Raw genomic sequence first — 16,483 nt, forward strand, 5'->3', positions numbered from 1 at the left:
GCAAAAATTAGATTCAGTAAGAATCAAATATATGATAAAAATAGCCATCACAAATCAATAAATAAAGGAGCTAGGAGAAGTAACTATTTAGGGGAAAGACCAAATTAAATATGTCACACTATTTTACCAAAGTAAACCACAGGTAAATCAAAGATTAAATTTTTTTTTTTTTTTTTTTACTCAGAAAGCCTAAATTTTTTTAAAAAATTGAATTAGAGCAAAAAAAAAGAGAATACCTACTTAATCACTGGATTTTAATCTGCATTAAAGGTGACAAAAGATATAGAGGAAACATACAGATTAAAATATTTAAAACTTAAAACTTCTGTGTGTCAAAAAGTAAAACTTAGAGAGAATAAAAACTTGGAGAAATATTTGGTAAAATGATAAAGGCTTAATAGTATTAATAACTGAAGAGTATAAAAGGATAGATGAATAAGGAAAACACTAAGGAAGGTGTCAAAAGTTAAATGAACAAAGAAGAGAAATTCATCTATGGAGACACAAAGGGCTAATAATCATAAGAAAAAGTTCAAACTTGCTTTTAATCAAAACAATGCAAATAAAAAATGAGATTTTTAAAAACTATCAAATGAGCAAAAATTTTTTACAAAGGATAACAATGCAGGGACTTCCCTGGTGGTCCAGTGGTTAAGACTCTGTGCTTCCACTGCAGGGGTCACAGGTTCAGGTTCAATCCCTGGTCAGGGAACTAAGATCCCACAGGCCACAAGGCGCAGCAAAAAACAAAAACAAAAAAAAACAATGCTGGAAGGGTAAGATGAAATGAGTACTTGCATGCTGCTGGTGGACATTTAAATTAGTACACTTTGTGAAAAATAATTTGGTAGTACGAGTCAGCAATGCTTATACTCCTTAATCCAATTCTACTTCTAAAAATGTACCCTAAAGAAATAATTCCAATTGTGGGCAAAGATTTATGCACAAAAATGTTAATGGTGGTATCTTTAACAGTAGAAAGCTGGATACACCTGAACTATTCAAAACAGACAAAATGGAAGCAAATTAAAATTCATGTTTAGAGCGACTTCCCTGGTGGCACAGTGGACACGGGTTTGATCCCTGGTCCAGGAAGATCCCACATGCCGCGGAGCAACTAAGCCCGTGCGCCACAACTACTGAGCCTGCACTCTAGAGCCTGCGAGCCACAACTACTGAGCCCATGTGCCACAACTACTGAAGCCTGCGCGCCTAGAGCCCATGCTCCGCAACAAGAGAAGCCACCACGATGAGAAGCCCAGCACAGCAGTGAAGAGTAGCCCCCACTCGCCGCAACTAGAGAAAGCCTGCGCACAGCAACGAAGACCCAGCACAGCCAAAAATAAATAAAATTAAATCGTAAAAAAAAAAAAATTCATGTTTAGAAGTTTTTTTTTCACTGTGGGAAAATATAGGCGATCATACAGGCCAAATTATCCAAAGGCGTATTATAATAGGCCTCATTATGACAACTTGTTCCAGACAGTTTCTCCTTGGGAGTTTTTAATCACGCCTGGGAGTCCACCCTCTGGAGTGTCTGGGGTAAAGGAAACTGGGTGTGCTCTGGCATCAGACAGACATGGCTCAAACCCCAGATTTGTTACTTACTCAGTTGTACAATCTTGGGCAAATTACTTAACTTCTCTGAGACTCAGTTTCCTCTCCTCAGATAGGAGGATAATGGGTAGGTGTGTGTAAAGATTAGTGACATGTATGTAAAATACCCTGCATATAATAGATGCAGACAGTAGATGAATGGTAGAATTATTAGTTACAACTTTAGCGCATCAATGTAGGAGCACTGTAGAAAACACAGCAATCAGGTATTGATTGGGTTTCTAGTATGTGCAGCCTGGTGCCAAAGTTGAGAGAACAAAATTTATAAGATATGGTTTCTCTTTACAAGGAGTTTACAGCCCACTAGGAGATAGGCTATGACCTTAAAAAAAAAAAAAAAAAGTAAATGAAAATTTTGAATTCAGCTATTTTCTATTACTCTCCTTTTAAGGCTAAACTGACTCAGACCTAAGGAAGAGGGGAGAGTAGTCTACAAAAATGCCCTTGTACACAGTCATGCTGTCACTCATGAAAGATACAGCACTTGTTTTGTGGACTTTGATGCATCACCAAGCTTGGTTTCCAGCTTTATATACACAAGTCAAAGTCAGTATAACGCTGAGTCAATCCTAAAATAACTTCTACAAATGCTGGTAATATGAATGAATTATGCTATTTCCTTTTGCCCTTTCATGCTATAATTTCTCCCACAGGTAGAGCTTTCATGCTTCATTTTATTTTTTATTTTTATTTTTTTTTCAAAGTTAAAAGCGCATCAAACACGCCTAGCATTTATTATTTTAATCACAAACCTACAGACCCCTTAGTACACCCTCCTCGGGACTCGGCCCCAACAATCCAAAGCTGACAACCTTGGGTGTATGGGGTAGGAGGGATGGGGATGGGCAGGGAGTGTCTCTTGATAACTCTGAAATGGGGAAGATTTCTCCAAATGGAGAACTAGGTGGAGGCCAGAGGTTGGGGGTGACCTAGCTTCTGAGTAGGGGGTCAGTAAAAAAATCAGATAAACAAAAGAGGGGGTATATATGTTTTTGCAATCCTCCCCCTAAGCCTCTGCCTTGGTGAGACAGGCTTCCACTTGTTCCTGGGCTGGGGAACTCCCTGGAAAGGCCCCTTCCTTCATCTTGTTCCTCTACATGTTAAAAAAGAGTACCGGGGTGCTGGTTCTGGGAACATGGACCCAGTACCCCCTTATCTCCATCACCTCCCCAATCTACCCTTCAAGAAAGGAGGTAAAACTCTGCCCAAGTGTGGGGGTCTAACTCTCACTCACTCCTGATCTAGGTCTGGAATGTCAACCCACAAGATTTCAAGATCTGCCCCCTTCTTCAAGGGCCAGGTCGGCTTAGAGCCCTCCTAGGTTAAGTCACAATGGTCCCAGGTTAAGGCGGGGGAGCTTAAGTACCACTCCTCCCTGCAGTGTGGAATGATTGGATGGGATGTTGCTAAGAGACGAGGGCTGTGATCTCCACAAAGTTGCCCTATCTTACTGACTCCTCCACACCTGAAATACCTGCGCTGGGCTGTTCCTATAGGGAAAGGGCGGGGCCTGACTCCTCCATTGCTAGAAGGCCAGGACTGAGTTCCCAGGTAAAGGGGTTGGCTCTCATCCTCACTTCTGTTCCTTGCCTGCACAGGGCAGGGTTCACGGGGAAGGGGCAGGGCTTAAACCCCCAGGGTGGGACCTCCATTTTGACTCCTCTTCCTTGCCAGGATAGACTAGACTGTTGGTTCCAAGAGAGGGGATGGAGCAGTATCCTGACACTCTTTATCCCAGGAAACATGGCTAGGACAGTCCCTAGGGGCCAGCGGCTGACCTCATCCTGTCTCCTTCCCTCACCTGGGCAAGGGCGGGTCCCACGGGGCAGGGGTGAGGCTGCGTTCTGCAAGAGACAGGCCCTGATGTCCCTACCTTCTCCACGTCTGAAATACCTGCATTGGCCTGTCCTGTGGGGAAGGGGTGGGGCCTCATCTGACTCCTCCTCCTTGCTTGGTTACAGGGGTGGGGCCTCATCAGTCTCCTCTTCCCCCAGTACACCTGGGCAGGGCAGTCTCATGAAAAGGTGGGGGAAAAGGCGGGGCCTCATCCTGACATGTCCTCCTTTCCTGGGTGGGGAAGTCCCAGGGGAGGGGTGAGGCCTGATCAGGACTCCTCCTCCATGCTGAAGCTGCTGCGGCGACTGCTGGCCTTGGAGACTGCGGGGGATACTGAAGAAAGCAGGGGATCGGAGGCAGCCTGCAGTGGGGACAGGGCGCCCCCTGACAGTCCCCCCACCACCCCCTCCTCCTCCTCCATCAGAATGTCCTCCAGCCCCAGGTGGAAGGGGTCCCCCAGATCCCCCAGGTGGTCGCTGGGAAAGTGCAGGTCCAGAAGGGCATCGGAGGGTGGCGCTGGGGGCTGCTGATGGGGAGTACTCTGGGCAGGTCCCCCCGCTGCATGAAATGTTGCTGTGCCTGGCCTGCCCTCCTCTTCAACATCCAGCTGCTCTGGCTTGAGACTGTCAGAGGCTGAAGTTGTGGCCAGTGAGAGCAGCCCTGGGGTGGGAGGCACTGGCAGACCATGGATCTGGGCCTGCAGTTCTAGCTCCTGAATTCGGAGCTGCAGGCTGCGGTTGGCTTGCTCCAGGGATCGCTGCCGGCTCTCCAGGTCTTTGGAGCGCTGTTGCTCCTTCTGCAACTTGCGGATGTAATCCACAGAGGCTTTCAAGATGGTGCCCTTGTTCCAGCGCATCTCCGGGTCACTGGACTTGGGGATGAGGGTGCCCAACTCCTTGATCCTGTCGTTAATGTTGAATCGCCTGCGACGTTCAATCAGGTTGTGATTGTCTTTCTTCTGCCGTTCCTTCAAAAGGGCCTTGGCCTCTGTCTCAGAGATCTCCCGTTTGATATTCGGCAGCTCAGCTGGACAGGAGTTGCTGACGGTGATGGCTGGCGTGGCCACGCCCTGACTACTGTACACATCAAGCAGATTCCCTGACACAGGCAGCGTGCTGGGGAGCTGCAGCCCCGTGGTGCCTCCGGGCAGATAGCTGAGCATCTCATCGTTGTAACTGGACTCCAGGCTGATGATCTCATCGATGACATCATCAATCTCCTTCTCCGAGCTAGACCCGATGGTGAGCAGCGCCATGGGGCTGTTGGGAGCACTGCCAGTGGGGCCAGTAGCGTGGGCAGCCTCAGGGGCGGGGAGTGGCTGGGCACTAGCAGCCCCCGGTGGTGGGGTGAGGGCCTGGGACGCCAGCTTGGGCCCAAGTGTGGTGGACAGGTACTGCTTCACCTGCTGCCGGCGCGCCTGCTGCAGGTGGTAGCGCGTCGGGTTCTCCAGATGGGTCTGCATCTTGAGCACCTCCCTGGGCACCTGAGCAGGGGGAGGACGACCCAATGTGTGGCCCCCAGCAGAGACGCCAACCACAGAGATGGCAGGAGAGGCAGGTGCAGGACTAGGGAAGGGAGAGGCTGCAGCCTGTTCCCGACGCTCACGCCTCTCCTGCTCCTGGGCCTGGGCCCGCATTAGCTGCTGCCGCAGCAAGACCCGCGATGAAGAAGATGACGACATGGCAGGGGTCCTGGAGCCCCCTTGAGCGTAGCGATAGGGGTTGGCTTTTGAGCTCGTAGAAGCTGTCAGGATCAAGGACGTTTGCTAATTCGATGTCAGCAACAATCCCCGATTCCGGAAGCAAAGAGTTCAGGCTGAGCAGCTGGGCCGAGTCGGCCGGCCTGCGCTCCTCCAACAGCAGGAACACGGCTCGAGGACCCTCCGCGCTGGCCTCTACGCCGTCCCGAGCTGGCTCGGCCGCATGAGACATGACGCCCGGCCCCGGGCGAGCCCTGCCAGGCCGGTCGGGCCTCGGCCCGGTCCCCCTAACAAAATAAGAGTCCCCCTCCCCCGCTCTCCACCGCCTCCTCCGCTAAGCCATGGAGCAAGCTCTGCGCGGGCGGGCCTCATGCTTCATTTTAGAAACACATTTTTGATGTTATCTCATCAACTGGCAGGAAGGAATAGCTCTCAGGTGGCCATTGTGTTAGCTATGTCCCAAGCAAAGCAGTATTACAATGGTTTCCAAACTTGTCTGCACATTAGAATCACCTGGAAATCTTTTAAAAATTTTGGGTCCCAGCCCAGTTAAGTCACAACCTCAGGGGGTGGGACAAGCACTGGTATTTTTTGAAGCAAACAGGTTTAGGGAATACTATAATATTGTTTAATGGATAGGACCACTGGCTCTGGAATCAGACTGCCTAGAACCAAATCCTGGCTCTAACCTCTGATCTTGGGCAAGTTTACTAAAGCTCTCCATATCTTAGTTTTCTCACAGTCATGTACCACAAAAGGTTGTTGTCTGAAAGTTAAATAAGATAATACGTGTAAAGCAATCTGCATAGTGCCCAAAACATAGTAAATACACAATAAATCGTAGCTATAATCCTAAAAATTTAAAAATTAAGATTAATTAATTTTAAATGCTTAAATTTCTGTAAATAAAAAAAAGTTTAAGTAACTGTTAAGTTTCAGTAATTGTAAAGTTTAAGTATTGGGTTGACCAAAAAGTTCATTTGGGTTTTTCTCCAACAGCTTACAGAAAAACCCGAACGAACTTTTTGGCCAATCCAATATTTTACTATTAAAGATTCCAACTATGAAAATTAATATTAATGAAATGAGAACCTAATTGTGATCATGTACTCACATGTATTTTCATTGGTTTCCTTATGTATTTATACTCTCCCCTCATTTCTAAAAGGATTTTAGATTGCTTACATAAACGCATACACTACATTAGGATATTATCTGTTTCAAGATGAAAAATTCAAGGAAAGAGATAGAAAAATAGTGGAGGGAGAAGAGAAAGGAAAATAAAATGAAACAAAATGAAGAATGTATAATTAAAGCCTTGTACAGTTATATCTGAGCATTCTAATTCTACCATTGAAAGCAAAAAACATCAACTTTTCCTAATATTGAAAGCTGAAAGAAACTTCTCTTGTGAGGTCTCAACGGTGTTATACACACATAAAATAAATTATAGGACTTGAGAATGAAAAGGTGAAGAGAATCCTATTTTCTTAGTTTTCTTCCTTCTTTAAACTTTACTCTTGATATATGCGTTTCAAGAAACCATGATAAATTTTAAAAAATAAGAAGTTTTCAGTAGAGCACCATAAATAACTGAGAATAAGGAAAGATTTTGTTCCCAAAAATTATTCCTCAGAAACGAGGTTACCTTGCATGCAAGTTCTTATAAAAACTCATCTTATGAGGCACTTTCTCAATTACTTTATTTTCCCAACCAAGAAATGAGGAACGAAAACATATCAGCCTGAAACAACTTCAATTAATGCTAAAATAATTATAGAGCTCTCCCTACAATTTAAATTTAAATCAGTATTTAAAAAGAGGGACGAGGTAAAGAAATTTAAAACAGATTTAATAATTATTCTTGGGGATATGCTTTTGTAATCCTAAGCATTGGATGTTGCTCTAAATAATTAAACATCATTTTAAAAAGCAAAATAGAAACACAAAACACAAAGAATGAGGTAGTTGTGCAGATAAAAGTACAGCTACAGAATGAATTTTTTTTTTTAAAGTTCTGTTACATTACATGAATGGGTTCTGATGGCTTGTTACATAATTTCTAGTGACAGCATCAAACACAGCTTCAAAAGGTGCCTATCTTACCCCTAATGATATAATGGAATCTAGGCGAAGAACGAAACTGGTTGCTGAAACCATCTGGTGAAAGGTGGATGGGGAACTTTACCATGGAGGTGTTGAGCCAACCTCACCTGAACTCACTCACCAATCTTAGAACCAACACAAACGTCAGAGCCTGACATCGTATGCCCCCAAGCATGGCACCACCTACGAAAAATTCTTGCTTGAAACTATTTTCAGTCTAAGCAAGCCTTTTAATCTATATGCTTTGCAAAAAATAGGGGAGCTAGAAGAGCAAGTTAAAGACGTCACAAAGAACAAATTAAATTCAGAATATGGGATATTTTACCCAATGTTTCTAACAAATGTGTTTTAAAAAGGGAGAGAGGATTAGGGTTAGTGTTAAAGAGTAACAGAGGGACTTCCCTGGTGGTCCAGTGGTTAAGACTCTGTGCTTCCACTGCAGTGGGTGCAGGTTCCATCCATGGTCTGGGAACTAAGATCCCACATGCCGCCCAGTGCGGCCAAAAAAAAAAAAAAAAGAGTAACAGAGAAGAGACAATATGTGGCCCTTGTTTGAGGGCTAATTCAAACTAGCCAACTGTAAAAATACACTTTTGAGACAATTAAGGAAGCTTAAATATTTAGCGGGTATTAGACGGAATTAAAGAATAATTGTAAATTTTAAGTGTAAATAATGGCATGATAATTATGGGTTTTTTAAAGTCCTTAGCAATGAGAAAGGCATATAAGATACTTATGAGCAAAATGAAATGGTGTCTAGTATTTTCTTTAAAACAACTTGTCTGATGAGGCCCATGAGTGATGTTGCACAAGCAGATGACAGGCTCCCCAGCAAAGGCAGAATCAGACTAACAGGCAGCTTCTGGAACTGTGCTGTTAAGTACAAAAAGTATTTGTTCAATAAATTAATAAATTTATCCTTCAAGAAAAAACAATACTCAGCCATAAAAAGGAACAAAATTGGGTCATTTTTAGAGACGTGGATGGACCTAGAGACTGTCATACAGAGTGAAGTAAGTCAGAAAAACAAATATCGTATATTAATGCATGTATGTGGAAGCTAGAAAAATGGTACAGTGAACTGGTTTGCATGGCAGAAATAGAGACAGAGATGTAGAGAACAAACGCATGGACACCAAGCGGGGAGAGCAGGGGGTGGGGGGAATGAATTGGGAGATTGGGACTGACATATATACACTAATAATATGTGTAAAATAGATAACTAATGAGAATCTGCTGTATAAAAAATAAATTTAATTTAATTTAAAAAAAAAACAAAAAAACTTGTCCTACAGGAGGCCCAAAAATATGTGTGTGTGTGTGTGTGTGTGTGTGTGTGTGTGTGTGTGTGGTAGGGAGGGTTGGTAAGAGAATACCTAGATGAAATGAGATTAGCAAAATGTTAATAATTATTAAAGCTAAGTGATGGGTATATGGGGGTACACTATAACATTCTGTATTTTGGGTGTGTTTGAAAATTTCTAAAATAAAACTCTTAAATTTTCTATCTCAAATAACTTAAGAAATAAAAATGATTTTCCTGGAAAAAGTGTTAAATTACTCAAAAGGTAACTCTAGTGATGTCAAGCATGCAAGTGAAAAAGTTGAATAAAACTGCTTTTCCATGAAATGTAATGTTAGAAATAAGAACTATTTCTAAATTATATCATTGATTTTAATGTTATTTTAATTTTATAGGTATAACTAAATTAACACAATTCTAAATAAACATTTGTCTATCTTTCTTCCTAAAAGTTTATCTATTCAAATTGGCTAGAGTTTTTCCAAATTTCCTTATATTCAAGAATATATAGTAATCTCATTTTGGCAACATCTTGCTGTATCAAATTAAGCAGCTGTATTAAAATCCAGATTCTCAGCACTATAATTCTCATTTCACTAGGAAGGAAACAGACATGCAGCTATGACAAAACCAGAAGTAACCTCCTAGTTTAGTGCCCTTTCCAGTGGCATCAAGCTCCCTCCCCTACTAACTATGCGCTCAAATTGAAATCTCCAGTATGTGGGTGGAGCCATGACTCGGGCACAGCAGTGTTCAAGCATTCACATTTCTTTGGGGGCAGGGGCAGGATTTCAAACATCCAATCCATCCTTGGGGCAGATGTACCTGAGTAAAACTCCAGTATCACTCCCTGTTCCTAAAATATTTCCCAGCTCCTTTTTCCTAGAGAGTAACAGCAGTGCTTCTTTTCTCCATTCTCCATTCTTTTCTCCTGTATAGCCACTGCAGTATTTCACAGGCTTTGGATCAAACTAACAGGGCTTTGAATGCTGGTCCCACCACTACATGCCCACAGACAAATGCCAAGTCTCAGATTCCTCATCTGTGAATTGAGGACAAAAATACTTTGCAGAACCTTTTTTCAGGCAGCTTGGAAGATGGCAGACATTCAGACTGAGCGTGTCTACAGAAAGCAACTGATCATCTTTCAAAATAAGAAGAGGGTCCTGCTTGGAGAAACTGTCAAGGAGAAGCTCCCACAATACAACAAGAACATCAGTCTGGGCTTCAAGACACCAAAGGAGGCCGTTGAGGGCACTTACATTGACAAGAAATGCCCTTTTACTGGTAATTTCTCCATCTGAGGGCGGATCCTGTCTGGCTTGGTGACCAAGTTGAAGATGCAGAGGATCACTGTCATCTGCTGAGACTACCTCCACTACATCCGAAAGTACAACCACTTCGGGAAGCACCACAAGAACATGTCCGTGCACCTTTCCCCCTACTTCAGGGACATCCAGATCGGTGACATTTACACAGTGGTGAGGGCTGGCCCCTGAGCAAGACGGAATGCTTCAATGTGAAGGTCACCAAGGCTGCCGGCACCAAGATGCAATTCCAGAAGTTCTAAGACTGGACCCCTGCCCACTGTGCCAAACAAAATAAAATTATTTTCCCAGTCAAAAAAAAAAAAACAACTTTGCAGGGTGATACAAGAATGGGAGATAATTGTACATAGAGATAGAGGGTCTGGTTATGGTTGGACTGAAGGCCACATCACTCATCTGGGCTATAATTACATATTTTGTTATACTTACGTCTATATCATTTCCTTAAGCTTGTAAACACGTGAGGAAAGACTGCTTTATTTTGTACTCCTCACAGCACGTAACATACACAGTTGAATAGATAGAATAGACAGGCCCACTATTTACAAAACACTATAATATCTATTGAGCACTTACAATGTGCCAAGCACTGTGCTGAGCTCCTTCCCCTCATTATCTTCCTTACTTCCCTTGTCACCCATAGTACCTAGCACAGGTAGAAGTGTGGTGGTGAAGTGGAGCAGGGTGTGGGATTGCCTGCCTGGGCCCAACCTCTGCTCTGTTACTGTGTGTGTGGCCTTTGGCAAGTCACCTACCTCCTCTCTGCCTCAGTTCCCTCATCTGCAAAGTGGGGACACAAATAGTACTTACTTCAAAGGGTTGTTTTAAAGATAAAATGAGATGGTGTTACATATGTAGGACACTCAATGGACACGTTACCGTGAGCTGAATAACGACTGGATGAATCTAGACAATGTCCATATGAATGACTTTTATGCGGAAGTCACCTCGACGTTCTAAGCTTTGGACTAGAGAAGGGTCAAGATAAAGTCCCTGTCCTGCCCTCAAGCAGCTTGTCTTTCAGGTGGACAGACAATAAGCAGGTGAACAATTTCAGACGGTGGTGAGTACCCGAAGAATATAAACTAGCATGATGTTCACTGCGTGGAAGGAAGGGGGCACCTAGTGTAGGGAGATAGGGAAGTGTCTTCGGAGGAAGTTAACACTCTACCTGTGGAAATGAAAGACAAGAAAGGGCCAGATATAGGAGAGGGGAGAAAAGGAAATGAGAGAAGCAGAGCATTTCAGGCCAAGAAACAGCAAGTGTGATGGCCCTGAGATGAAATTAAGAGAAAGGCGAAGCAAGACAGCTTTGAGGGTGGCTGGAGGGAAGGGAGCAAGGAAAAGGAGAGCAGGATTTGTGGTGAGGCCAGATCACAACGAGCCCTGGAAGACTTTGGCTCTTATTCTAAGGCCAACAGGAAGGAACCTCTAAAGGATTCTGAGCAGGATGATGAATAGCATCTCCCTTTAAGAGATAATCAGAACTTTATGGCTGTGTTATGCCCTTTAGATGTTTGTATTTTATTCCGTAGCAAACAAACCACACTGCTCCTGTTGCCCCTGGAGCCAACAGTGGGATGATCTGGCTTGTGCTCCAAGCCATCTGATGGGGAAGGCTGCCATCTGCTGGGAGGAAGCATGATTAAAAAGCTGTTGTTCCCTGGTGGGGACTGAGGCACTCCTACACAGGGATTCCCGCTGCATGTAGAAGTAAAGCGTTTTGTAACACGATAAGGATGAAATATCAAAGTATAACTACTCTCCACTTGCCCTCTACCCTGCCTCCTTAAGGAGCCCATGTGTGAACTGCTCAGCCTCAGGTTCGAACGGGATACCACTGACCTATAAAGGAAAGGCAGGGAACGCCTCTCAGGACAGAACTAGGGGACACAGGAGGGCAAGCGAGAGGCAAGCTGCAGCTTGAGAGAAAGAGGAAAGGTATTTGTGGGGAACAGCTGTCATGGTGACCGGGACTTGGGAAGAGATGTGCCTCAAGAACATTTCAGCAGGATTTGCTCTGTGTTAGATGGTATAATTCCCTGGAAGGTACTTCGGTAAGACCTACATTATGTCTCAAAGCTTTCTGAAGTAAAATTTGTGCTTGTTTTAGGTGCACTATGGTTTTGAAGACCGCTCTTAAAGCAGTCCAGGTCTATGCTGGGTATGACCATGTCAACAAACATTGGGATGTTCTCTGACACGACAGATTAAGCTATATAGTCATTACTACTATTCATTCTTCCTCAGTCCTCTCCTAGGCACAGCTCCCCACTGCCTTAGCTCAGGGTCATTTGGGCAAGAGATAGGAGAATGTGGGAAAGGGTTTTGCTTGAGGGTGAGAAGGCAGAGGCAGGAAGAGGGCAAGCCCTTTCATCTGGTTCAATAACAACAAAAACTGGGACCTCCATGCAAACTAGAGCTCAAAAATATCACATCACCAAGCTAACTATTAAGCTGTGTCTCCTCTCACACCCCCTCGGTCTGCACTTTTGTGACTTTTTTCTCTTGTTTCAAATATATGTTTCATGTTCATTTTCATCCAATTTCATCTGTGTCAAGGTAGCATTGGCAACTGAGTAGGCACTAAGAAAGTTGGGTTTATAACTCATACCATACACCAGGATAAATTCTAAATGGATCAAAGATTTCAACGTTTAAGAAAAGAAAACCCATGTTGAATTCTTTCAACACCTAGAAATAGAAAAAGACCTTTCTAATTATGATTCAATACAGAAGCCATAAAAGAGGTCAGCACTGCCATTTAACTCAGAAAAATGAAGTGACGGTCCTATAGGACACTCCAGTCCACTTTACTTTCTATGCCATGGATGTGTTGAGAATGTGTTTGGCCTCCCCAATCACACTGACAGTCCTTCAAGGATGGGATCCACATCTTATTCATCTACAGCTCAGTGCCTATGCCCTGAACATAGTAAGTGCTCAATAAAGGTTAACAGTGACAGTGATGATTAGTGACGACACATTAGTAAGGTGTTAGAATGATGGAACTTACTCTACAATATACATTTTTTTTTTTTTTTTTTTAAAAGAATACTCTTTTTTTTTTTTTTTAATTTTTTATTTATTTATTTATTTTTGGCTGTGTTGGGTCTTCACTTCTGTGCGAGGGTTTTCTCTAGTTGCGGCGAGCGGGGGCCACTCTTCATAGCGGTGCGCGGGCCTCTCACTATCGCGGCCTCTCTTGTTGCGGAGCACAGGCTCCAGACACGCAGGCTCAGTAATTATGGCTCACGGGCCTAGTTGCTCCGCGGCATGTGGGATCTTCCCAGACCAGGGCTCAAACCCGTGTCCCCTGCATTGGCAGGCAGATTCTCAACCACTGCGCCACCAGGGAAGCCCCAATATACATTTTTTAAATGTGCACACAACCAAACTGCCATGTCTCAGTCATCTCAACACCCTCACAGGACACAGAAGAGTGCCTTAGTATATTCTCAGTAAACGTCTTTCATATGAAGGAATGTTTTTTGAGTGAGAGGGGCATGGTGACATGCTGACTAAATATGGCCTAATGTTTACATTATTTTATGTAAATAATATATAAATATACTCCCTACTTACTGAATTAATATAAAGACGGGAATTTTTAACAAGGAAAATCTAGAAGGTAAATTGAGAAGATAGACGCTTTAAAGTAGTCCTTTCTAAAGCAAAGTCTGAAAACTTTCTATACTGGGACTTCAGGGGGGCTACTGTGGGGCAGCACAGACAGGCAAGGCCCTCTAAAAGGTAGGCTTTCCCACCCTTTAAAAACATGGGCTGAGGGCTTCCCTGGTGGTGCAGTGGTTAAGAATCCGCCTGCCAATGCAGGGGACACGGGTTCGAGCCCTGGTCCAGGAAGATCCCACATGCCGCGGAGCAACTAAGCCCGTGCGCCACAACTACTGAGCCTGCACTCTAGAGCCCGCGAGACACAACTACTGAAGCCCATGTGCCACAACTACTGAAGCCCACGCGCCTAGAGCCTGTGCTCTGCAACAACAGAAGCCACCACAGTGAGAAGTCTGTGCCCCGCAACAAAGAGTAGCCCCCGCTCACTGCAACTAGAGAAAGCCCGCGTGCAGCAGCGAAGACCCAATGCAGCCAAAAATTAAATAAATGAATAAACAAATAAATTTATTAAAAAGAACAAAACAAAACATGGGCTGAGATCTGAACAGGAATTAACCATGAGATGATCCTAGGAAAACAATAAACATCTAGGGAGAGAAAACCACCCATGCAGATTCTGAAGCAGGAGCAAGTATGGGACTGGCCTTTTAGGGGAACAGAAAAGAAGCCAGTGTGACTAGGGCAGAGTGAGCAGGAGGGAGAGTGGTAGGGAGTGAGGTCAGAGAGCCCGTGGAGCTCTAGAGACCCCTACAAAAGGTTTGGGTTTATCCTAAGAGCAATGGGACGCCACAGGAAGGATAATATAGTAAGGGAAAGATGTGATCCAATTTGGTTTTTAAAATATCCCCTCTGGCTAAGGTAGTAAAGACCTGAAAGGGGACAAGAGCAGAAGCAGGGAGACTACTCAGGAGGAGAACGTAGAAATCCAGGTGAGAAATGACTGTAAGTGGGATGAGTGGGATGATGACCGTAAATGACCGTAAGTAGCAGAGGAAATGAATGAATTCAGGAAATGGTCTGGAAAGAAAACAAACAGAACTTCCATTGGATTTGAGGGTGAAGAAAAAGGAATCAGGGAGAAATAGATTTTGGTGCAGGGGAAATCTTCAGTCTTCAGTTGGAAGACTGAAGGAAGAACAAGATTGGGAGGAAAATCAAGACTTCTGTCTCAAAGCATATTATGTTTGAGATGCCTATGATACATCCAAATGAAGATGTCCAGTAGGCAGTTGAATACAGAAGTGTGGGACTTTAAAAACATGAGCAGACCAAAGAGTGTATTTTTGGCAGAGTGATCTGGTACACCTTTATAAGGAGGTGACAAATACTTGAGGGAAGAGTGTCCTGGGAGAGGAAAAAGCAAGTGAAATGATCGAGGTGCGAGCAAGGAGGCCCACGTGGCTGCAGAGCAGAGACAGTGGGGAGAGTGGTGGGACACGAAGCTGGAGAGGCAGGTCAGATCATGTGGGCCTTGTAGGCTTACTTAGGACTTTAGACTACAAACTCTGCAAGATGAGAACCCCCTCTGGAGAGGTGAGAGCAGGAGAGTTGTGTGTAATTTATGTTCTAAGGGATCCCTGTGACTGCCACATGAACCATGAACTGGTGGAAATGGTGTGGGGAAGGCATGAATGTGGCAAGAGTGGAAGCTACTGCAGCAGACCAAGCAAGAGATGATAGTGGCTTACAAAGGTCATGAAGGCTTGGATGTTAAGAATGGTCATTGTCATGACATATTTCAAAATTAGGGTTTGCTAATGGCTTGGAGGCAAAGTGTAAGGGAAAAACGGGTGTCAGGAATGACTCCAAGGTTTTTGACCTGAGCACCTGGATGAATGAATTGTGGTGCCATTTGCTAAAATGGGGAACAATGGAGGAAGAACAAGTTTGGGGGCAGAAGTAAGAGTTCAGTTATGGATATGTTAAATTTTACATTTCTACTAGATATTCGAGTAGGGTTGTTAAAGAGACAATTGGTTACAAAACTCTGGAGCTCAAGAAAGAAATGGAGGCTGGAGATAATTTGGGAAGTCATCAGCATACAATTAAAGCCACAGAACTGATGACATCATCCAGGGAGGAAGGAAAGTTCTAAAGAATCTGAGAGAACTGAGCTATCGCCCACTTCAACCTAGAGGTTGGAAAAAGAAAGACGATCTAGCAAAGGAAACTGAGTCAGGAACATTCAATGAGGTAGGATGACAATGAAGTGGTATCCCAGAAGTCAAGTAGAGAAAGATTTCCAAGAAAGAGGGAGTGAATGTGTCAAACAAGTAAGATGAGGATGAAGAATTAGCCATTGAATTTGGCAAGGCAGAGGTCATTGTGACCTCAACAAGAGCAACTTCAGCTAAGTAGAGGGGATAAAAGCTTAAGTCGGTTCTCAAGAGAATGGGAAGAAAGGATATGGAGATAATAACTCATAAACAGCTATTCTGAGGAATTTTCCTCTAAAAAGGAGCAGAGTATAGGAGTGGTACCTGGGGGGGTACATGGGGTTAAGGGAAGGTTTGGTTTCATCAAGTTAGGAGTTATTGCTGCATGTTCATGTGCTCATGGGAATGATCCAGTGGAGAGGGAAATAAAATGATGCAGGAAAGAGAGGGGTTAATTTTAAGGGCAAAGAACTTAAAGTTAGGTGGAATAGGATTCAACATACAGGTTGAGAGAATGGCCTCTGGTAAGAACAAAGACAGCTTGTCTATTATTAACAGGACAAAAGGTAGAGTATATATGTATAGATCCTGGTAGTTTGATAGGTTCCACATTAGCAAATGAATTGATTAGGGAAATGTAGTATGATTGCCATACAATCACTGAGAGCAATGAAAGCACACTTGAAGTTCAAGGTCATGGATTTAAAGATCAGTCAACATAGTTGTTTGTTTTCTCTTATCATTTTTTTTTTTGTATCTTTTCAAGTGCAGGCAAGAATTGGATTTAACTAAGCAAGAATGA

The 16,483-nt window shown here is 43.7% G+C and overlaps 2 protein-coding genes and 1 pseudogene across 2 annotated transcripts in view; 1 reads left to right on the forward strand and 2 right to left on the reverse strand.

The window, feature by feature from the left end:
- SPMAP2L (sperm microtubule associated protein 2 like) overlaps positions 1 to 16,483 on the reverse strand; it is a 65,448-nt gene that overhangs the window by 45,235 nt on the left and 3,730 nt on the right. The gene's annotated exons all lie outside the window — the stretch shown is intronic.
- LOC132365927 (transcription factor E3-like) lies at positions 3,246 to 5,463 on the reverse strand. The gene is given in 2 exon segments (XM_059922931.1): positions 3,246 to 5,156; positions 5,158 to 5,463. Coding segments are annotated over 2 exon segments (1,662 nt in total). The 5' UTR covers positions 5,385 to 5,463; the 3' UTR covers positions 3,246 to 3,721.
- Positions 9,659 to 10,131, forward strand: LOC132366495 (small ribosomal subunit protein uS17-like; annotated as a pseudogene).

Source organism: Balaenoptera ricei, chromosome 5, assembly GCF_028023285.1.
Source record: "Balaenoptera ricei isolate mBalRic1 chromosome 5, mBalRic1.hap2, whole genome shotgun sequence".
Taxonomy (NCBI): Eukaryota; Metazoa; Chordata; class Mammalia; order Artiodactyla; family Balaenopteridae; genus Balaenoptera; species Balaenoptera ricei.